The sequence below is a fragment of the Poeciliopsis prolifica genome, unplaced genomic scaffold, assembly GCF_027474105.1.
Source record: "Poeciliopsis prolifica strain line A6 unplaced genomic scaffold, Auburn_PproV2 SCAFFOLD034, whole genome shotgun sequence".
NCBI classification, from domain to species: Eukaryota; Metazoa; Chordata; class Actinopteri; order Cyprinodontiformes; family Poeciliidae; genus Poeciliopsis; species Poeciliopsis prolifica.
Window position 1 is genome coordinate 5850185 of NW_026562409.1, and position 24112 is coordinate 5874296.

At 39.3% G+C, this 24112-nt stretch overlaps 2 protein-coding genes across 2 annotated transcripts; both read right to left on the reverse strand.

The window, feature by feature from the left end:
- Positions 1 to 75: 75 nt before the first annotated feature.
- On the reverse strand, positions 76 to 18448 carry aclya (ATP citrate lyase a). Its single transcript, XM_055052199.1, has 28 exons — positions 18347 to 18448; positions 14975 to 15149; positions 13221 to 13343; positions 12136 to 12198; positions 11736 to 11926; positions 10224 to 10303; positions 9403 to 9533; positions 8328 to 8446; positions 7727 to 7863; positions 7581 to 7642; positions 6585 to 6702; positions 6302 to 6456; positions 5574 to 5664; positions 5151 to 5292; positions 4891 to 5059; positions 4706 to 4810; positions 4437 to 4633; positions 3502 to 3583; positions 3142 to 3252; positions 2915 to 3042; positions 2551 to 2644; positions 2296 to 2450; positions 2048 to 2198; positions 1815 to 1958; positions 1590 to 1703; positions 1422 to 1504; positions 1262 to 1338; positions 76 to 984 (listed from the first exon to the last, which is right to left on the reverse strand). The coding sequence occupies exons 2-28, from the start codon at positions 15131 to 15133 to the stop codon at positions 890 to 892; spliced, it is 3276 nt and encodes a 1091-aa protein (XP_054908174.1). The 5' UTR covers positions 15134 to 15149; positions 18347 to 18448; the 3' UTR covers positions 76 to 889.
- Positions 18449 to 19639: 1191 nt separating this feature from the next.
- cnp (2',3'-cyclic nucleotide 3' phosphodiesterase) lies at positions 19640 to 23873 on the reverse strand. Its single transcript, XM_055052200.1, is given in 5 exon segments — positions 19640 to 20886; positions 20973 to 21100; positions 21179 to 21765; positions 21767 to 22589; positions 23770 to 23873. Coding segments are annotated over 4 exon segments (1962 nt in total). The 5' UTR covers positions 22552 to 22589; positions 23770 to 23873; the 3' UTR covers positions 19640 to 20424.
- Between the last annotated feature and the right edge of the window lie 239 nt (positions 23874 to 24112).

A 24112-nucleotide genomic window follows, 5' to 3' on the forward strand; every position in this document is an offset into this window, starting at 1 on the left:
TCAGGAAGAAAGTTTTCTTATTTCAGATTTTTTGAACATTCTGACATTAGAGGCAAGAGTATGGAAATCATAAAGTATGATTACATCATGTTCGTTTTATTTCTTTTATCTCACAAGTGCAATTGTGAACATACAGCAGGTAAGCACAAATAAGCACAATTAGTCCACACTGAGAAGGTTACAAATAGACACGAAAGCACAAGGTAGATGGAACATTCTGTCTCATACTTAAGAACCTAACAAGTATGATTTGATCATTTAACATACTGTGCATGACAGTTACAGATGAAGAATGTGAAATGATGTTTAAAACCAGCATTTAAGGGTAAAATAAGTCATGAAGCCTCGAATAATTAACATGTAACATCTCAGTTTGGCACACAAAAACAAACAGTTTAGTTTATACCACTGCTTTAGGGAACATTACTTCGATACAGACATGAAGAACATCAGATTTGATCTGTATTATTGCACTGAACTTTGCCATTTCCAAATGGCACAATAACGAGAGTAGGCGTTACACAAGAATAGGACATCCAGACTTTGTAAACATGTTCATGTTATATATGTAGATTACAGCACTTCACTCATCATGACTGGTAGTTGTGGTCAGCAGCTAAATATTCACATTTATATCTGAACCTGTTGCATCTCTGCAGCACATTGACAGACCTTCAAGCATCACATTTAGGCAGGTTTTAGGAGGACTCACAAAACTGCTGCAATGACTGGCTTTTACAACTATAAATACACCCTGAAACATCTTCTCGGTGTCTCTCATTTATAGCGACAATATTTTTAACATGTACCTTTAATTTACTGTCATTCATTTCTGAAGTGGCAGATCACAGTGTGGAACTAATGTATGATATGTGGTTTGGCTGTTTGATTACATAGACATGTGCTCCGGCAGCACATAGGAGATATCATCCCACGGGTGGCGATACAGACCCTGCTTCAGCCTCTTCTGGTCCAGGTAATGACCTGTAGGAAATATGAAAACAGTGGAGTTGTTTGTTTTCTGCTGGTTAAGTCTCCAGTCCACAACAATGCTTCCACCACTTGTACAAGGCACATTTTCATTAGAACAGCAGTCTTAAAACTTTGCCTTGATCTCTGAATGCAAAGGACCTAAGAGTGGATGCATGGACTTGGATGATTTTTTAACATTATTGTAAAGTGTTAGTTTGATATGAAGGGGGCCTTGGGCAGAAATGTTTGCTGTTGTGCAGATCTGACCAAAACAACAGAAACAACTTACCAATAAATCCCATGCTGCGTCCCAGGACAAAGATGCCATTAAGGGCACCAATTTCAACAAACTCATCTGCCTCATCTCTGTAGGATATGTCAGCAAAATGGTTACTTGATATTATGTAATATGTAATGCATTATGCAATATTTTGTATTTTTTTTCTGACCTTGTAAATCCTCCACAGGTTCTGAGCAAGTCCACAAAGGCCACACCGATGAAGCCATCCACATTCAAGATCAGGTTGGGCTTCTAGGTAACACAGGGACAGCGAGAGCTCATGTAGTGAAAAACATGTGTGTTGCTAATGCAGGACAGCAACACTTTAAATCCTTACTTTAGAGGTGGTGATCTTCTCTACTTCTAAAGCATAGTCCAGAAGTTGTGAGGAAGGAAAGTTCTGCTTCACAAAGTCCTTTAAGATCTGGACTCTCATGTCAGGATTGTTTATCTGAAGAAGCAGAGAAAAAATATTCAGTTGAAAACTGGAAAATTATCTGAAGATTTCATCTTATTTTGAAACGCTAACTTTGTCTACCTTTGAGCCATAAATACTACTCACCGACTTAACTCTGTGTCCGATACCCATAATCAGCTTTCCATCCTTCTTCATCTTATTGACAAACTCCATAGCCAACATGCCACTATCAAATGCATGGCTGAACTGCTTTGCAGCAGCATCCAGAGCTCCTCCAAATCTGTCTCCCTGAAGAAACAACAAAGGAAAGTCAAGGTTTTCTTGTGCCTTTTGGTTTTTATTATACTACAAAGAAAAAAAAAATCAAAATGTCTCACAATGGTGAGGAGGCCAGAAGTGAGGCTGGAGATTAAGTCTTTGCCAGCCCGGGCACAAACAATAGTGTTGTGTGCACCCGAAACAGCAGGGCCATGATCTGCAGTTACCATCAGGCACATCTCAATAAACTGGCAGGCGTACTTTGGGAGCCTGCACATGAAGAGGTGAAATTATAAAAATAAATCTGTATCTGGGCCAGTAATCCCTCAGGTGGGCGTTTTTCTAAGCACCGGTGGATAGGTCTAACCTCCGCTGGAACCAAAGAAGGCCCAGAGTTCCTCCTAGGCCAATTTCAGACTTGAAGACCTCAGTGATGGGCATGCCAGCATAGAGGAGCTCCTGGCCTCTCTCATCACAAATACTGGTCATGAAGGAAGCTGGTTTACGTATTAGGCCCAGCTCCTGCACAACAGCCAGAAAAACACAGGTAGTACCATCAGTTATCCACTAATTCACTGTGTTTCCAAAAAATGGAAAATGTAGTTCTTGCCGCCTTACTCACTCGTGCCCAAGAGTAATCCATTGGTACAGTGGGAGGAGGCACCTCTTCAGCTGGCTGGATTACTCCTTTGGAAACAAGGCCATCATACACAGATCTGGACAAAGAATAACATAAAACAATCAAATATAGAGCATACTAGTTTTCTAGTATATAATAGGAGCACAGTGCATCTGGAAATTAAACAGTTGTTTCAGTTTTTTTACATTTTGCTATGGTACATTTTGTAACTGAATAAAAGCATTTTCCCCTTAAAACTAGTAGGGCTGTGACATAAAACTATGGGGAAAGTGAAGCATTGTGAATATTTTCTGGATGTGCTGTATGTCCTGATAAACCACTGGAACAAGCATAGCTGTGCACTCACTTGATGATCTCTCCCAGCTCATCAAAGCTCTTGGGAACGTATGCTCCAGCCTCTTTCAGAGCCTTGTTCTTGGCTACTGCTGTTTCAGAGGCCTGGTTGGCACAGGCTCCTGCATGACCAAACTGTACCTGATGTATAAAAATGTGCCAGAAAACGATGTTAAAGACACCTTGAATTTTTTTTTTTATTTTACTGAAATGAATTAGGCCCTGAAGTCTACCCCTTACCTCGGAGGAGAACATGGTGGCACAGGTACCAATGCACCAGCTCACTACTGGCTTAGTAATTCTGCCCTGTTTAATAGCCTGGCCAATTTTGTATTCTTCTGTCCCGCCAATCTAAAGGAAAGTATGTTGAAAGTTAGATACAAAGCTAGGACTGGGTTGGTTACAAGTATTGAGGCACACCGAGGGTTAAAAGAGCTACACATTTAAAACTGATTTTAAAAAGCCAGTTTTCTCTGACTTTATGTAGCATGAAGCAACAACAATATTACCTCTCCCCAGCCCTTGTTACACACAGCTTGTCAACTGGCTGCTAGTACACCTTTCCATCAGTTTCCAGCAAAGAGGGAAGCTATTTCTCACCTCTCCAAGCACGACAATCATTTTCACTCCCGGAGTATCTTGATAGCGCAGAACATGGTCAGTAAACACAGAGCCTGGATATCTGTGGGAAAGTCCAGCAGAAGCTTAAACAAACATATTTAAATGGTTTGTATACTGACTGGCCACTTTATTAGGTATACCTGTTCAACCAATTGGTAACACAGTTATTGAAAAGAGCAGAATGGGGAAGAAAGTAACCTTAACTAGTTGTTAATGCAAGAGTATCTCAGAAAATGTTTAATCTACCAGGGTTTCATTACACAACTATCTGTCAGTTTTACAAAAAAAATGGACCAGAAAATGACACTATGTCTAAATATCTGCAGTGACATTGGGAAATATCTTTTGCTGAAAGCAGCAGTACTTTAAGGAGTACCTTAGAAGATACCACTTCTTACAACTGAGGCATGCAGAAAACTAACTCAGAATGCAGAATACATTACAACTTGATGCAGATAGATTACAGTAGCAGAGAACCACATCGGGTCCCTCACCTTTCAGCTAGGAAGGGGAAACTGAGGCTACAGTTTACACAGCCTCACTAAAATCAGACAATAACAGATGAGAAACTTTTGCCTGATCTGATGACTCTTAATTACAACCGCAATGGTTAATGGTCTGGGCAAGTTGTAGTGCTATTTTCTTGGGACACTTTGGGCCTTTTAGAATGAACGGAACATCTTTTCAAACCAAGGCCTATCACTGTATTGACAGTGTACCTATGGTGGCCACTCCCAACAGAACAATGAACCGTGTCACAAAACTCAAATCACCTCAAAATGGTTTCTTGAATTTGACAGAGACTTTTCTCTGCCACTAAGAATAAAGGCACAAAGCAAAGAAAGGTCCAATCCAATAGGAGGAAGCTGTACCTAATGAAGTGGCTGGTGACAATACATTCACAAGTTACACACCTGTCACCTCCTATGGCCACACCCTCAAAAACACCGTCAGTAGTACGGGAGATGATGTTGTTGAGTTCATTGGACATGCCGCCTGAGCGGGACACATAAGCCACACTGCCTGGACGGTACAGCTTGGAGGCAAGGATATTGTCCAGCATGCCTCCAGTGTTACCAATTTTGAAGCAGCCAGGCTTTATCCCTCCAACCTGAAACAGAAAGACACCCTGTAGTTTTCTTTCACTGATGTATTCTAAGTTATCCAAGAGTGAAAGACTAACCGTAGCAGGGCCAATGAGGGTGATACCCTTCTCATCTGCGGCTTTAATGATCTTCCTTGTGTGTGCTTCAGGGATTCCCTCAGCAATAATGGCAATGGTTCGAATCTGAGAATTAGAGAGAAGAGCTTTGCTAAACCGCTTTAAATGAGAAAACTTTTTTATCCTGATGCAGGAGACTTGTTTACCTGAGGGTACTGCATGGTCTCCATGGTGCTTTCAAAGGCCGAGCGCAAAGAAGCAAAGCTGATGAGCACATCCACATCAGGGTGCTTCTTCATGGCATCGCTCATGTTTTTATACACTGGGATGAGGATCTCTTTATGGCCCCAATAAAATTTCTGCTTGTGGTCACCACTGGAGGGCAACCAAGAACAAAAATATTCATGACGCACCCAGCAACAGAACGTTCTTTAAGAATGAAATGTGCAAGAAGGAGTGACTTTACGTGAAAGGGTAGATCAAGGCAGAAACAGATGGCTCTTCTCTGGAGCAAACATAGTCAAAGTCCAGCATTCCCTGCACTGCTCTAGTCTGCATACCCCACACCAGAGCTTTGGTGTGTTTGTTGAAGAGGGTAGAGGCCTTAGCTAAAAAGAAAGAAATCACTCAGAGATAGAAACTTGTCACTTAAAGTGTTATAAATACATTTTCTAAGGAAATTGTTTTTTTAAGATAAATTTTCCTTGTGTGACACTGTGGGTATGAGCATTATTGTTTCAATGTTTGCATTGTAGTTTGCTATTGCTGTCATAAGAGGGAGCCCTAACACTTTAGCTTAAGAGTGGTGGTACTTTGTGATGACATGTTATAGCTGAAAAAATTAGGATGCAAATGTTTTTCCTGTGCAATGGGGTCCAAGTATACTCACCGACAGAAGCTCCAGTTTTCACCTTCTTTGCGGGTGAGCCCTCAACTTTAGCTTTGTTTTCTGAAGGGTCTTTTCTTCTGGATGTTGGAGTCTGGAAACAACAAAATGGGGAGGGGAAGCTCTTGTCCTTTATTCACTGCAAACGCAATGATGGAGCAGAGATACATGAGGCCTTCAGGTCATTCAATAAAGCACCACCTGCACTGAACATCCATTCCAAGTTCTGCTATTCTTCACATATCTGCCATCGGCTTTCCAAAGGATGACTTGCAAATTTCAAACCAACCACCTTTGAGTTCATAGAAATAACTTTTACAAATATTTTTTAGATGCATATTTCATAATTTTTTTTCAATGTATATTTAAGGCAAACCAAGCACTGTACACACACACACACGCACACACACATGAGTAAGCACTTGCACACTCATTTTGCTGAAATCCTTCACTGTGCACATTTTTAATGGAAGCCTCAGGGGGAAACTACATGGCTCTGCTGACGATACTTAGAACTGAGTAAGAGCGGTACACAATCCTCTGCACTATACTTACACAATAGAGCGACTGGGCTTCAGATAATCTGATTCACTAAAAGGACAAGACAGCAGGAGCTAAAACAGAGGCTGCTGTGCCAGTCCTCCTTTCACCAAACTATACATCACAACTGGAAGAGCTGATTATTTAGACACTGCACACTGTGGGCCAACATGGCTGACTGCATGTCGTACCGATGTGCTGCTGCTAGAGTTGAGGAGAAAGTTGGCAGTGTGGGCAGCAACGGGAGGCTGATTGGGAATTGGCCGGTGACCCAGAGCCATGCCAACAATGGCAGTCATGTGCGTTTCTGTGCCAAAGACATGAATCGGGATTCCAGTGGTTTTTCCTGTGTGGGATTTAGCATCAAAAGACAATCAGCAAAAGACAAACTTTGGCAGAAAGTTTTTTTTTTATTTTATTTTATTTTTCACAAAAAGATAATAAAAAATTACACAGCAGAAAAAAAGAACATACCAACTTCTCCCATCACTCTGAGGCCCTCTTGATAGTTGGGGCCACCGCGGCGGACAAATATAGTGACTTCATGCTCCTTAAGTGGCCCTTGATAGTCTCTTATAGCTCGAACAATTCCCTGAATAAGACATATATACTTGTGGTGACTAATTTGAGACAGACGTGTAATAAAAATTTACAAACGGAAGAAATTGTTTCCTATTAGACAACAAATCTACGGAGGGGCAAAATTATCAAAATTTATGGAATACATGAATATACAAATAAATAAACTGTCAAATAAAAAGTATAATACATATGCAATAGCTATTATAAATTAATGATAAAAGAATTAACATTGGAAACATTTTATAAACAACAATGTTGTTTATGTTCACAATGCTAAAGTGTTTTATAATTTGATTATGTTATAGTTATGTGTGACAACACATCATTCATTTATTTGATTTGTCAACTTAACCAATCAAAGTCACAGAGTTATTATCACTCAACTCAAAAATAATTAGACTCAAGTTGATTTGCTGTGCAGGTTTAATATCAGACGCTTAGTGACACAGTCTGCTATTTTCAGTTGTGTATCATGATGCATGCAAGATTTTTATACTAACTACATGTTGAAAGAAATAAGATTTTAACTTAAAATAATTTTTTAAATCAATTTGATTGAATTACAATTATTGAGTTAAATCTTATGGTTGACATGTTTAAAACTATCTTTAAAATGATCTTCTTACCATTGAATTTTATCATTAGTATTTAAATTGTGTACATTTATTCATGCGGTAAATTTATTGGATCACTTCAAAATGTAAATCCAAATGAAGTAGCTATATTAAGTTGACTACAGTTATTTAATTATTCATTAATTGTCATGACTTCTTGTTTCCTTGAGTGCATATTGTATGTGACACATGGAGCTATTTATTTTAAACACTCTTCAGAAATGGAAAGACAGGAGAACAACCCATGATAGCCTGGGGCTCGGCAATACTATACCTTAAATGTTGCTGCTACATTTGTGAAGTTTGCAATGCTTCCACCGATAATCAAAACCTTTCCTGGAATTTAATAAATATGTTTAGATCATAATAAAGAGGAATGTTACAATTCATGTATTATAGAGAAGCCTGACATTCCCCTACCATCAGGATGCTTCTCTCTCGTCATCAGAGACAGGATGGTCTTTGCGTAGTCGTAGGTCTGCTGTTCGCTTGGCGCTCCTGAATACTCGCCATAATTGGCCAGCTCGTCGACTCCACCCAGGTCACAAATTGTATCACTGGGAGTTTGTTTTTAACCACAAAAATAAAAGCGACTTTTCTTAGCTCAATTTAAGAAAATAATATGTGCATTGAAACAGTTTTCATCGGTTTGGATCCTACACTGCACTTTAAACACTTAAGACAGTGCACTCAGGGAGTAATTAGTTGCGGCTGATATATCAGCATGTTACGCTTTCGATCCTCCTCAGCAGATGGAAAACCACTGATTCCTCCTGAGTCTTTCTAAAACAGCAACATTTAGAAATCTCATTTAGCAGACAGCTGACTGGGCAGTCTGAGTGGCTGAACCATGAGCTGCCATGCTGTCCTTATTCTTATGTATGTGTATGTGTAATTCATGGAGGACAGAGTTTGGGAACAATAAAGCCAGCTAGGAGAAACGTTAAATGATTTATGAAAAGCATGTAGATTCTGCAGTCTTATCTTTTCAGGAATTTTAAATTATGTTTTGTTTCGGTACCTGTACACGACTGAGGCACCTCCTCCAGCCACCATGGTCCAGATTCTGCCTCGAGGATTCAACAGAGTCAATTTGAGACTGGCTCCGCTCTTTGCATCAAGATCAGAGATGTAGGCTTCCTGAAACACATAAAGAAATTATCAATACCTAAAGTTATTCCTACTTGAAGCAGGTACTTAGATTTATCTCTAATTAGATTGTGGCCAACACAAGCATCGATGACAGTCGATGCGGTGCACATCTCCAGTTGTTTGTGACAGTCTGAGTCACAGCTGGTGCTTCTGGGTAAAAAAAAAAACTAGCTCCTAATCAAAGACACCCACTGTGCCTGGGTTCTGCTCTCACCTCACAGCAGGCCAATTAGTCCAGACCTTCTGCTTTACAGACAGACATGCCCTCAACATGCGTCAGCCAAATAAAAGGAAAAAAACACCACTACATTAACCATATTTACTATGTTTCTTAGGAAAACTGAATTGCAAATTATAATAAAAAAATATATATATCAGGTGTGAAACCACCAAAACGGCATAGGGGGAGACAAAAGCATAAACTTTTGACCCTTGACCAAAACAAAACATCTATGAGAAACTTCCTCCCAGTAAATATGAATTTCTGTAAATATATAAGAAAATGTTATTATATTAGGTTAATTAGATTGAAGGAAATTGCTTTGAATCATCAAAGCAGGTACAAAGCATCCCCAAGAGTATGAAAACTGACAGATGGTCAAAGTAGCAAACAGTTCAGTTTTGTGCACAAAATAATTGGGTAAAAATTGACCAAAATAGCAAGGAAGCAAAATGATCAATATATGATAAACAAACAAATAAACATCCTCTTTTTGATTAACAAAAATCAGGAATGAAGCTGAGTTCCAAGGAATGGAAAAATGTTGTATAAGCTGTAGTTCATTGCTTTCATTAGAGACAAAATTGATCAAAATAGCTATAACTTTATTAAAGGTTACTGACAGATGGCCTACTCAACATTTTGAGTAAATGATGAGACAGATTACTGCTTTTCTCATTATGCCTCTTGCTTGACATCCTCTACCGATGTTGCCCCTCCTCACCTCGGGGTAGGCCTCCCTGCCGAAAGGGGGCGGGAACTCCACGTCACCCCACTTGGATTTGCAAATGTAATCAGCAGTTGCATCAATCTTCGCCGCCATGTCCAGCACATACACGCCATCTTTTGTCACCACTGACACAAGAAAGAAACACCATGTTAGGATCTATGGTTTTACTATTACAGCTGTGGAGACTGTCTGAGTCAACAGAAGGAACCTTCCTGTTGCCCCAGCAGACATGGAAGGAGTGAAGATGAGGTGGAAGTGGCTGGTTGTCAAAGCAGCAGCGTAGTCATATTAACATGAACAGCTGCCACAGGGCATGTACCGTTGCCCAATTACTTCATTAGAAACACAAGCTGCCTTCATCAAACAGGACGGGTCTGAATTATTTAATGTTTTCTTTCCTGGATGTTAAGAATTGGCAGAATCTTCAGTTTTAATAAGAAATACTGTTTTCATCTGCAGTTCCAGATGAAAACAGTATCAGAAAGAGGACTTTGATGTCCTCTTTCTAATTATAAAATGTAGTAGCATATTGATGAACCGGCGCGGGAATAAAGCAAAGGAAGCATTTATGATAACTTTTACAGATAAGCCATACAGACATGGACACATTTACTACACCCCTGGTAAGGATCAGTGAAAGCCTTTAAATTAGTTCAACTTTTACTGCAGCAAGATGTTCTCAAACTAAAACATTTTTTAAATTCTATTTTTAGTTTGAGTACATCATTTCCATGAAAACACCATCTCTACAAAAGCAGCCAACAGAGTTAACATGTTGTACATGTTTTTGCTGAATTGGATTGATGAAAACCGACCCAGAGGGTTGATCTCCAGGTATGTGAAGAAGAGATCCTCATACAAGTTGAAGAGTCCAACGATGAAGCTGGCAAGAATCCTGCAAAAGGAAGACAACAAAGCAGATTTCTCCTTGTACATGATTTCAGTAATCAATGCAAAGATTTATTTTGTATGTCCTTAGCCGTTAAGTCTTCTTTTATAACATAAAGCAATGTGCGAGTACTTTTAATCGGCTCTATGTTCTATAAAGAAAAACTGCTTGCAAAAGAAATAAATAGAAGCTAGTGCACAAAAAACAAGACGTTCACCTGGCCTTTGAAAACTTGCCTGAAATTAAAACATTGTATGAAACAACTTCAGCAGCTACAACTGGATACAGTGTGTAAGATTTTACACTCTATCAAATTTTGTGCCGAATTGCACTTTTTTTTTTTTTGCATTTATAAGCTTTTTGAATCAATCTTAAATGAATCAAAAAGCTGTTGATTCATTAATATATAACATACAAAACAAAGTCACAAAAATGCAATGGGTCTGTGTTTAAACTTTGAAACTTTATACATATTAGGGCTTCAAATTCTCTGCTCACATACATACATTCTTTATTTCCTTATGGAAATGACTCATCTACAAGTAAAACATCTAATGCACAAAACAGAGCATGTGCATGGAGTGACATCTCCAGGATATGCAATCTAACACACCCTGTTTAATAGTTAGAATCTCCTCGTAAATCAAAGAGACACAATGTAGCTCACATCACTTTGCTGAGGATCAGCAGAATGAGAAACAGTCCACCTGTAAATTAGATGCAGGCACATTTGATTTTCCTCCACCATCACATCTCAATACAGGGAGATGGAGCAGGAGGAGTTAGGGTAAGAGGTTGGGGGCATTTTTGCTGCCCTCTCCTGCCTGTCAGTTCAGCAGGCAGCTCAGAGATTTGTAACCACAAAAGGCCCCGGGTGAAAACTGGAACAAAAACCCTGAGCGACTCTGCCTCAACCATGTCGGCCTCTGATGGGAAGGGCAGAAAAACAGGAATCCTGTTTTTAGTCTGAAGTGAGTGTTTGGGCAGGGGAGGCGAGATAGGGCCAGCAGAGGGGTTTCTTCTTCAATGTCAGCCAAGACAGTGAGTCCGGCCAGAATCTGCTGTCACGAGAGCGCCGCTGAGGAGACGGATCGGCGGGGGTTAAAGGTGGGGGGGAGATGTGTCACTGTATCCTTTCTATAAAAAAAAATGAACGTGCTTGGCATGTTGCTGGGACACAAAGAGAGGCTGTGGGTGGAGGCTGATCGAAGAAAGGCAGAGCCGAGGAGGAAAATGTCATTTGCTTAATGGAACCACACACCCATTTGTTCCTCCTCCCTGGCATTTACTCCTGATTGTAACACTGTTGGTCGTCCATCACTCGGATTTTTTTTTTTTTACCCTTGCACACAATAGTTGTAATAAGTTTTATAGTACAGTGATGGAATTATTTATTAAACCCAGATTGTTATATTTAGTGGTATTTTTTCATGCTTACGCTTTCTTGTCATTGGGAGCCTTGGTCAGCAGTTCTCTCTTCACCTGATCTTCACTGATCTTTTCATCCACTCCAATTAGCAGCTTTTGTGCCTTGGCGTCCACGTCTCCGACATCTACCCCTCCCTCGTGGTGAAAGAGGATGTAGTCTCCCTCTCGGGCAGCATAAATGCACACGTAGAACTCCTCTGTCTGGAGGACAGAATAGAATGCAAACAAAATACAAATAGCCTTCGTTGTCTCACAAGAATGACATTTCTGTGGAACAGCAGAAAAGTGACAGGCAATAACATCAAATAGATAAAAAGACAAAATAAAGAATAAAAATTCTGATGGATGAAGTATTGGAAGAATTGTTGAATTTTGACATAAAAAATTTGTAGGTTTTCTGATTAGCTTACCTGCTTATGAGGAACAAATGGCTCTATAAGAAAGTTTTTGAGAACGCCTTTTGCTTTTCCCACCTGTAAACCAGCAACAGAACAAAATTAATGCACTGACATAAATTCTCGGTGATTGTAAAATAACTAAGGCGATTTCATTATATAATATATGTTTGATCCCTTTATTTGTTTTCAGACTCTAGTAAAGTATCCAAAATCCAACACTTGACTGAAGGAAATTGACATTATAGAGAGGGGAAAAAACAGAAAAACTTGTCATGTAGAGCCACAGGGACATTTCATTTGGGGAAGCTGTCATGGCTCCTGTTAAAGGCCAACAGGCAAAAAGCCTAATAAGGGACTGAATGAGAGAAGAAAAAAGAGAAAGAAATGCCATTTCAAATAATACTGTGAAAAGAGGAAGTGGATGATCAAAACAAGGATAAAAGATTGAAAACCTCACAGATAAATGAGGTGCCTCAGAGTAAAACGAGAGTGCAAATTGTCATAAATAAATGTCAACTGTGAGCAAGGGCCATAATTTGCCAACATCAATGAAAAAGACAGAAAATTCAATATCAAAACCCAGCTGGGGCAAATATAGAGAGTATTGTAGAAATCTAGGGATGTATAATAAACATGACATAACCCAACATGCTCTTCTCAACACAACATTTATTTTTATTTCCTGCCACTGACAGTTTCATCTGATCTGTGAGGAGACTTTACAGTCTAATGGTGGCTGGACAAAAACACTCTCCTTTATTTATCCGTGAAAGAACCTATTCTCTAAATTGACCCATCTTGGTTTATGAGGCAGAGCAGCATCTCAGAGTTACATTGATGGACTGACTACTGCTTCAGCGGCAGAGCTCGCCTCAGCTGACTGGACTGATTTAAAACCTGCACACAAACACACATCTGTTCAAATATGAATACAACTGATTGCATGGGTACTACATTTGAAAATGTGCTGGTGTAATACAGGGATGGTAGACAAAGGAAAGAAGAAGAAAAAGAAGAAAGGCATAGTAGAAAAATTGATGGGTGAGAGTTCAGGAGTATGTTTAAATGGAGGTAATTAGTATGGGTGCATGACGTACCATAGTCTCTTTCATAAGGCGTGGCTTGAGCCACTCTTTGACCCCATTCAGGTCCAGATTGACGCCAACAAGACCGAGCTTCCCTCTTCTCTTAATCAGCTGGTCTGGCTTAACAACGAGCCTCTGCAGGAGGAAAACAAAACACTATGAATGCAGAGAGCAAACATCAGCACTGTTGGATTTACATAGTTGGAAGTATTAAAAACGCACTTGAGGCAAATTTAATAGAATCAATCTTAAAATACCCAAGGATTCAAACGTAGTTGTCATGTGAACACGTTTAAAATCCAACAAGACATTTCCTTTATTATTCTCTGATCTAATAAAGCAGTAAAGATGTCCAATTTTCAGAGATGTTTGGAATGTGGAATATTATAGTAACTGTGTCACAGCATCAAGAAAACAACTGATTCCAGAACATTGTGATACTCGAGCCTAACATTTTGAATTGATCTGACTCTGTTTTTCTTCTTTTTCCGAACATTACAATATTCCCTCTATATTCTGTGAGTTTTAGTACCTAAGTTACTAAACCTATACATCTGGATTGGGCATCGAGAGCAGATAGAGTCCATCTAGCTGGTCAAATGTAGTAGAGGTAGAGAGTTAGAATACAAAATAATTGAAATATAATATTCTACCATAACTTGAATCCAAGCATAACATTGCAATTGCATTTAAGCAAAAATCCAGATTACCTTGATGATATTGATATATTATACAACTCCATTTACATCTCAAACTTGCTCTAAACATCTTCAAAACTTAATTTGTCACCTTTCAGCTGTGTTTTGTTTTATCTTCACGATGCTATTTGTTTACTAAAGTTCTCCAGCAAACCTCAAAAACCTTAACTGAGCAACCAGATTAAGTTCCACACATGTGGACATGCTAATTAGGCAACTTTTGGTTGCTGTTGATTTTATTTAGAGGTATCAGAGTAAGTAAGTAACTGAGATAAAAGTTTTGTTAATTGTTACACTAAAAAAGACCTAAGACTCTATTTTTGTGAGTTATAGAATAAGAGCACAAAAATGTATTAACTCACACACCACAAAAATCACTCAGTTATCAAGAAACATTTTCTTCCAAAGCTCAAATTTAAACCTAAACTGCACATGATGCAAATACAAACTTAGACTATACTCCCACCAATCCAGCCCATCCAACCTCTCTTCTGAGTTAAATACAGAGAATGACGTCTGACAGTGGAGTCATTAGTATCTGGGTGCTTGGCACTGAGCAGAGGAACAGAGGGTTGAGGGTGAAAGTTAATGTGATTTCTTAATCAATTCTAGCAGAGCTGGCATCTCTGTGGATCTGCACTCTGCATCCTCCTTTTACCTTCCTGATAAAATACTTCAGTCGTGAGGGAGGTACAGGAAGAATGACCTTTTTATTGTAGATAAGTAACCACGTAATTATATTAGCTAAAGAGCTAGTCCCAGTTTTGCTGAGAGGATTGGCCAAGGAGAGGAGAAGTTATTCATACTCAGTTATGGAGGTAAAGTGGGGATTTCTCTCTGTCTCTTGGGCTTTCCAGTTCCACTAACAGAGCTGAAGAATCACTCTCTTCTCTGTGATTTCAGCTAATAAGCACCAAATGACCACTCTGCTGTCAGTCTGAGTAATTGTCTCCATAAAGCAGAGATCGTTTTCCAGCTTTTCCCACACTTATGCTCCAGACGTTTAGCCATCTAAAGAAAAACATCGTCTACATGTATTTTGGTTAAAAACGAGCTCTGCTGTCTCACCTCTGTGAGCAGCCATGGGTGTTCCTGCGTCAGACGCTGAAAGTCAGTTTCGGTTGTCACATTGGCGTACCGGAACCTGTTCTGCACTGGCGCCGATGTGCAGATATACTTGTAGAGATACTCCTTCCCCGTCTGCTCTGAGATGGCTTTGGCTGACATGACAGATCAGGATGGACTTGTTTGGTGGCGGGCGGTGCGGAGAGGGGTGGATGAGAAGATAAACAGATAAATAATGAGATAAACAAAGACAACGATGCAAAGAGGCTTTGTGGATAGGAATTTGTATACTACATTAACAGAAAATGTATGCAAGGTTAGCTTAAAGAATGTGTGTAATGTGTCCGAATTACCAAATGTTTTTAAAAGAAAAATTGCAGGAATATAGCTCAAAAATTTGTTTTGTCTGGGATAAAATCTTTGAAAATAGATGGAAAGTGAAATAAAATGTAGAGTCAGAAGCACTGGAAGCCCACATTGTTTCTGAAAAAGCCACATTTGATGCAGGCTGATACAAATTCCCTAATCTGTTGACGTTATGCGATGTTGCAGAGATGTTTCCACTCATCACAGAAAATGACTTTATTTGTAAACTACATTGGCAACTTTGGATCGTCTTCTTTCCACTACAAAAATATGAGCTGTATTGTGTTGGTGATGCTGACCATAACATACAGATGATGAAAAGCATCAAGTTTTGTGGTTGTAAAAAGACAAAATGTTTTAGAGGTTTTTGTATTGCTGTTACGCACTTTTCATACTGGTCAAGCAGCCATGGCAGTGGGAAACCAAACAGCAGCAATAAACAAACAGCAAATGATGTTAAACTAACAGTGTTATACTAAAACACAAACCAACAAGAGCAATGGATGGCAGCGTCCTGTGATACAAGTTGATTTGAACAGGACAAAATCATTACCATGGATGAAACAGCTGGGAATATTACAACAATGTTTACAGTGCATAGGGGCAAACAAAAAATAACAAATTTAATCTAATATCAATAATTATTCCAAAACCAACATATAAAGCACTATGTCGCTAAAGCAGTCTCCATGACATGTGTCTGTGCACACCTGCTAGTTTCTGAAAAAAACTGTTTGCTTTTATATTGTCACAGTCAAAAAAATACTAAAATGCTGAAAAGTTCAAAGTTAAAAAAATATTTGTCTTCATCAAGACATACATTCACACGTTCCTAGTAAATGAAACAACTCAACTGAAAGTACATTTGCTGCATCTTTATTCAGCTGTGCTGTGCAGGTGTAAAATTAGACATCAGAAATCTAAATGTAACAGTACTTCATTGTTACCATGGCACTGTACATGCAAAGCATTACTAGAGAAAAAAATGATTTACATGTTTTTCTTTGTGCCGTCATTAATCTTGCAACAAGACAATGGACTCACCAAAGCAGAATCTAACATGATCAGCCGGCGTTTGTTTGGTCTTTTGGTACTAATGAGGTGATGGTTGGATATTTGCCTGTTAAAAAGTCAAAGGTGGAGCTTCAGGAGCTACACATCTTCACCCTGTAAGAGCTCAATCTGATCTGATGTGAACCATTTTAACTCCATAACGCTGAAATCATGCAGGTCATTAGTTGCTATAATTAATTGCTATTGGCACTCAGTTTAGTTCATGATGTGACGTAAGTAAAATGAAACATAAAATCACAAACCAGTAAAAGCATCTATAAATTTTACTGCCGAACGGGTGAAGATGTGACCTTTGCACTTTGCACATTCGTTTTCACCACTAACATAAAGTTTCCAACTTTTATGTGTCATAACAGCACTGCAGTTTCAATTTTATAAAAGCTGAAAATGTAATAAAGACGAACATTAAGAATTTTAAGTCTCCCAACAAGGTGAAGATCAGACTCAACATGAATTATACTTTTAGGAACCCTAAATGCCAACCAAATGACATTAAGGTACAAAAATATGTAGTTATTACACTGGAAATACTCTTGTAGCTTCAAAGTCGGACGAGCTTTGCCTTATTATATAAACACAATAATATAATTTGATAATTAATAAGGATACATTGGTTATTCTTCAAGCTTTCCATCTATTGGCTATGACCTGAAAGCTCAAAAGCTAAGGTTTTTTTTTTATTATTGATTAAATGCATAAAAAACTTTTTTTTAAAAAAGCTATTCCTTGTACATTCAACTACCAAATCTTTGATGAAATTTGCAATTTAAGTTCTTTAACCGATTCAATAAAAATGAAGTGCCTTTGCATACATGTATATGTATATTAAGAATATCATATACTCTCATTTTCTGTTGGATTCAAAACAACTATCTCTATCTGGGAACTTGCAGCACAGTTCCTAGGAGGAGTTACGTTGTTAAATGTAAATAAACTAAACAATACATATGTTATGTGTAAAGATTGAGTTCACAAAATTTAAATTCCTCAGAGAATCCAGCATTTGTCATTGGTCTGTAAAAGTCTGGTCAGTGTCTCTAATAATTACTATTTGACACTAAACCAGTTACATATGTTACAAATTAGCTGTTGAACTTTCACAATTATGTTGAGGATATGGTAATAATCATATTTTAGAGTCGCTGTCAATGTCTGAATTTTTTGGATTATTTTTACCTTTTTAGTCACCGTAAATCTCTGGTTAGGTTCCCAAGGCCATTAGATATGTTATCACGAACCACACTTTTACTTACTTATAAGGGCTGCACTAATTAGCAGCTCCAAAGGCTGGAAATCATGTCTTTCTGTGCATTTCATTAGGCTGAAAGCCCTGATGTCTACTCTCAACTGTTCCCTCTCCTCTGCAGCTCTGGGAGTCATTTCTTAAATGGATTAATATGACAGCTAAGGACCGCTCTCATTATTGATCGGTGTTGTTCCAGAGTCACCACAGAATGGGTTCCAAGCCAGGGTGATGTTTAATCCAAAACTGGGTCTTCATTCATCTTGCAATTTATTCTCTGTACCTGGGCTGTCAGAGGAGGGAAAAAAATACACAGCCAAAATAACACTGGTACAAATGGCAGACAGTAACAGTGTCTCTCAAAGCAGAGAATGATGGATGGTTGGAGAAGATGCACAGAAAGAAATGATGCTCATAAAAAGAAATGGCAAGAACCTGTTCAGGGAAAGTGGTGGGGGAAAAAGTAAGGCACAGTTTCAACTGATTTAATCAACTTGTTTCATTAGTTTGCAAAAACATTCAAACAAAAAAACATATTATTATTATTATCATTATTACTATAACTATGTGCTGGATAAAGTAGACTTGCTTTAAATCTGGTTTCATGTATTTTCTTGATTAAAAAAAAGCCTTAGGGAAGCTAAAAAAAAAAGAACAAATACAGATTTAAATGTCATTGTTCAAAGTTTTACCTGCTTTTCTTTCTTTCACCGTGGTAGACGTGAGCAGTGGGTGGATGTGTGGAGATCCTCGGCAGTGTTGCTCCACTCCGCCAGTGGAACCTGTCTAGTCTGAGAATAAAGCTTGTTGTCAGTTTTCCCCTCCACCTCCCTCCACATAGCCTTAGCTGATGTTTCCTGGCTTCTGATTGGCTCATCCTACCAGCCTGTGTTGTTGCATTCACATACTGCAGGAAATTTCATAACAAGGCAAATATTTTAGTTGGAGCTTTTACGTGAAATAAATGTAGATCACGTAAAAACCAAGAAGTATAAAAGCATTTGTATTGTTTGATAGAGCAACTGATAGCTTGTGTCTTTCAATAAACTGGAATATTATCAAAAACTTCTCTCATATCAGTAATTCGGTTCAAAATGAGAAACTTACTGGAAATAGATTCCTTTCATAGAGTGATACATTTCAAGCATTTAAATTCAGACTAATTTTGGCTCGTATTTAATAAAAACTAAAAATATCCCCATACAATCCCTGTGGAAAGTTAACGCTGGACCTGAAGCAGCAGATTTTTTCCTGTGCACCTTTTTCAGAATTTGCTTGTCTTTATGGAGTCTGATTATGGTCTGCTGAAGAGGCAAGACCAATATTATTTAAAATTGTTTGTCTTTTGAAATGGCTTAATGTGGCTTAATTTTCAGAGAAATTTAAATTTAGGATTCATTAGCCATCTGCGTAATCATCAGAACCACCGACAATGTATCACTCTGCATGCCATTAACGAGTTATTTTTAACCTTTTTTGGATGGAAAGAGATGCACATTTCCAAATTTAATTCTAGGCCAAATAATTATACTCAATGTATTACACTAAAGTTTTATGCTGGCTTTTACAAATTAATCCCATTATTTTAACATGTTAAAATAATTCAAAAGTTTGACTTTGGGATGTTGGTTCTTTCATTAAAGTTACAACAAAAACCTAAATTTTAACCAGCATTTTTACAATCTCCAAAATTTCAAATTACTCCTGCAGAAAAATACATAAATGTCAGGTTAGAGTGAAGGACTCATACAAAAATAAAAAGTCTGAAGAAGCAAGTTGGAAATTTACGTAAAGCATTTTGTTTTATGCAAAATACTTTCATACTGCATGAGCTTCCCGAACAAAAATCCTTCTAGCTGCTTTTCCACTGTTTATTTGTGCCATCTGCTGGCTTATTCTTGAAACTGCAAGTGCATAAAGTAAATTTTCATCTGCAGGTAAAAATGTGTGTGATGCATAAAAATCTATTAACTGCACCCAGACTGTTACAGCAAAGCATGTTTCTCTTTATTGAGTGTACAAAACAAGTGCAAAAATAGTGATTCATAAGAGCTACACAAAGTAGGACTTCAGGAAAATTACAGTTACAGCCTACAAACCAAAAAGCAGGACATGGCAGTACTCTTCAAAGAGGATTGCGCAGTAGAAAAGATTGCAAAACGTTGGCAAAGACTCGCGCCATTTCATAAGCAACAAAAAATAATGCCAGGTTCATCAGCATTCTCCCTCTGAAGCCAAGCACAGGCCAGAGATTTACAAGGAAGAATCTCTACAACTGACATTGAATCTAACACTTAATATGTAACTTTGGTCCAGAAGCTAATCATCATTACTTCCTAAGCTGCACCAACACGTATATTGTAGAATTATGAAACTACAGCAAAGGAAACAGAGCTATGTTTAGCACATTAATCCAGTAATTTATGGAAAAACCAGTGATGCATGCAGAGTATCCAGTGTGAACATTGGCCTATGCAGAAGAAAGCCTAGCTTTTTAAATACACTGTAGGACTGTGGAAGGAGGCTATCCTAGGAGAAACTGCAGCTAACAGGACAGCGTGATGGGGAAAAAAAAATACTGAACCAATAACGTGCCCAACTCTAAGGCATCTTGGGTTGTGGTGCAAATCAACGTTAAAAAGGCAAATTGTTTGTGGATTTAGGACGACTACAACTGAAGCCCTAAATGCTTTACAAACGCCAATCTTTCACAAAGTAAGCCTAAGTTTTAATTCACCAACCACATCCCTCAACACACAACCGTTTCCATCTACAGAATAGCACACTTCTTCGTCTTTTTCTTTTCTGGCTCTTTTTTAGGGGACTGCTGCTCCTCCTGCTCCTTGCGTCCGTAGAAGCTGGAGAAGCAAGTCGCAGCACAGATTGGCTCTCTAAGGCTGAGCATCCACCTTCCTTCACCGTAATATCGCAGCGAGCCAAGCTCCATCTCTTCGACCACATCGCCCTGAGGCAGGGTTAGGATTTGGAGCAGATCTAAGCCCGTTTGAACCGGCTCCACATCCTTTGCACAACCTAGGGTAATGTGGGCACGACTTCCGACAGGAAGAGACGCAGATCCGGGAACATCTGCCTCCGACTCCTTTTCTGTATTCGCTGGCCAAAGCTTGAGCTGCTCATCGGTGAGAGACACTCTGGCACCAACGGTGCGAGGGGTGACAAAGAGAGCAGTCAGCGACAGCTCGAACACAGAACTGTAGGACTTCTTAACCACCTGGAGCATTCACAAGGAAAATAGCACAAGATTAACACCAAACACTAATTTATCCAAGTTATGTGGAGTTAAAAGTAGTTTCTTACTGGATTCTTTGCGTACTCGCTTGCACCATCTGCTTTCCCATAGTCACAGAACTTTGTAGTGCAGTGGAGGATTCCCTTGGTCTCAAAGTACTGCTCCAAATCCACCTCCTTCTCAGCCTGTCCTGTGACTGAAAAAAGAAAAACAAAATTATTTCTAATCAAATAACACCAAAAATAATCTTAAAGCCAGTTTTACTGACACTTACAGTCAGCACTGTGTTTTTTGAAGCCTTCCAGGGTGTCCAATGTTTTCAAGAAGTCCATTGCTGTGCACCCAACCTTGTCCTGTACTGAAGAGAAAAGAAACCAGCCGAAATAAAGAGGAAGGGATGTTTCATTGAGTGGACCCTTCATTGCATCCAGGTGGGCCTCGTCTAGTCCACGGCCAGTCTTCTTTTTCAGCTGACTTAAGTCTCTGCTCCATTCGGTTTGCGGCTCCAAGAAGATAGCGACTAGATTGTGTTCCTCTGCAATCTCTTCCAGGCGGGCAAGCCGATCGTGGGTGTGGTTGGTATCATCCACCACGATCAGCACAGAGGACGCTGTCCCGTCACAGCAGCGAGCCACTACAGCATCATCCAGAGCTCTGTATCCTTCAGCAGAGGGATTTTCGGGCTTTATGTTGTGGTCGTCAGCACAGAAAACGGTACATTGGTCTTTGTAGGTGTCTACTATAGCTCGTGCCAAAAAGCTTTTGCCACTTCCAGGAAGGCCCCTGAGGACAATAAGCGTGCGATAAATTCGTAATGCATCTTTCGTTTCCTCGTGTTCCAGGAGGGCAAAAGAAAGTGAGTTGAACAACATCTTCTTCCTTTTGAAGCTCTGGTTCTTTCTGCACAGATTTAACATCTTCAGCTTCTACTGTCAGTTCCTCAGGAATAACAGATTCAGACTTGACAGGGTTGACTTCCAGCACAGGTTCCCCACTTTCACCCATTGCTGCTGGTTCTGCCAACTTCTCAGTCACCACAACCGTTTCCGCAACTACTTCTTTTTCCATCTTTGTCTCCACCCCGGTAGGCATTTCATCCTTTGTCTTCACTTGTTCTGGTTCTGCCTCTTTGTTGGTTGGCTGGGTTTCAACTGGCTTCTTCACAGCTGGGTCGGGTGCAGTATCTACTGGTTTCGCCACAGATGGTTCGGCTACAGTTTTCTCTTGTGGTAGAGTTTCTGCTGGTTTCTCTGGCTCTGGTTCAGGGGTGGTCTTTGCCAGATGGACTTGTACAGGCTCTGCAATATTCTCTGGCACAGGATGCTGTTCTAAAGCTGCAGTTGGGTCAGAGACCTTTACTGATGACTCAGCTGATTCTACTGGTGCCGCTGCGCAGGGCACCGACTCCTCTTCTGGCTTTTCCATGTTGCTTTCTTTATTTTCCTGCGTCACATTTTCTACCACAACTGGCTTTTCTGCTTCTTGGCTGTTCACCACCAGCTGGTCAACTTCTTTCACAGCAGCTGGTGGATTCTCAGGCTCTGTGGATTGCTCCATTGCTTCTGGTTTTGCCTCTTGTTCCATTACCGTCTCCTCTTGATTTGGAGTTGCTGGCACATCTAAAACCTCTCTTTTGTCTGTATCCATGATTGGTTTAAAATCCAATTTTGCACACAACCAGGTACCTTGAAGACATAAATAAAATCAAAGCATTTAGGTTTACCGAACATTTGGAAGTGAAATTAATTCATGTAGGGATATTCAAGGAAACGACCTGAATGTCAAAGTGACAGAATATGGTTAGAATGTTAATTCTGAAAGCCCACACACTGGTCAAACAAGGAGTAACTCAGAGTTTTGAAAAGTGAAGTAATAAAGATAAATAGCTTTTATTATTCAAATCTTTATAGAGACAGTGAAATTATGTAGAATAATATTTCCTACACACTTTAATACAACCTCTAAGCTTTGCTTTAATGTGGTCTTTTTCCGTTCAGTTTTGCATGCAGAAGAAGTGAAAGCACAAAGTTAGTTATTCAAATTTATATTTACATTTATGCAAGTCAGTAAGTCCTAAGATAAACAGTTCAGAGAGATAAAAAAAGAATGACAGTACTCAAATGTTTGCACAGAAACCTAGGCTGCCTGAAACCTTGCCAGCAAACAGACAATGGCTGATTAAAGAAACTGGTACTATTAAAAAACAAACAACAAAAAAACTTTAGCCGAGTTTAGCTTTACGAAGCCAATGGAAAGTGTACGACAAACTGCATTGAGGCAACCAGAAAGAGGAAGAGTTAAACTGAAGTGAATGTAACAACGAAGCAATTGCTTAACGTCAATCCCCAGTTTTTCCCCCAAAATTGAAGACATGAGCTCTAAAGACAAAATACAGAACTATGGAGTTTTGGGGGGGGGTTCGGTAGGGTAGCAGAAATGGCTAAAGTTACCCTTTTGTTTAAACTGAAATCAAAACCACACATCTGTTTGAGCAAAAAGCATTGTGTTTTCAAATATTAAAAGTCGAAGACGGCATCAAAATGAAGTTAAATGTTTATTTTGGTTGTTAAAACGGGTAGATAGTGGGCTAAAAAGCATTAAGGAACACGTTTTGGTCAGGACGGGGAGTGGCGTGCACACTCACATTAGCACGCCAGACAAAAACAGTTTAACCCCCCGCCGCCCACCTCTTAATTAATCAGCCTGCAACATCACCAGCACCATATTTTAACAGATTTAACAGCAAACCGACAACGAGTCAAACTCTCACATCTAAACATGTCCACAAAAAAAGAAAAGGAAAAAAAAGTGGCTTTTTTTTAAAAAACATAAACTGCAGATATTTTAGCTAACATGTCAGCTTACCAGAAACGCTGCAGTGAAGCCAACTGTGCTGCTGACCACGCGTTTCCCCCTTCTGAGCACAATGACACGGCAGCGTTGGACCCTGACACGAACCCACTCGTCTTTTCAAGGGGGGGGGGAAGAGAAAGAAACGGAAACTCCCGGACACGCGCAAATGGGCGTGTCCTTGGCCACGCCCCACTGGGCCGGAAGAACAGTGAACTGATCCAACCGTGATGATTTTACTGTGGTTAGTTTAATCCGCAGTCTAATTTATAACTTCATGAACATGTTGTGTATTTTGGTAATGCAAGAAAAAATATAACTTCACCACACATTTTTTTAAGTGATTACTATTAAAATA

What these genes read in the sequence shown, in the direction of transcription:
- aclya (XM_055052199.1), bottom strand. Translation starts at nt 15,133, where the DNA reads ATGTCAGCCAAAGCCATCTCAGAGCAGACGGGGAAGGAGTATCTCTAC. An exon ending in CCACCATGTTCTCCTCCGAG is followed by an intron (nt 3,043 to 3,141) that starts GTAAGGGGTAGA and finishes TTTATACATCAG; the next exon opens with GTACAGTTTGGTCATGCAGG. An exon ending in ACGCAGCATGGGATTTATTG is followed by an intron (nt 985 to 1,261) that starts GTAAGTTGTTTC and finishes TATTTCCTACAG; the next exon opens with GTCATTACCTGGACCAGAAG.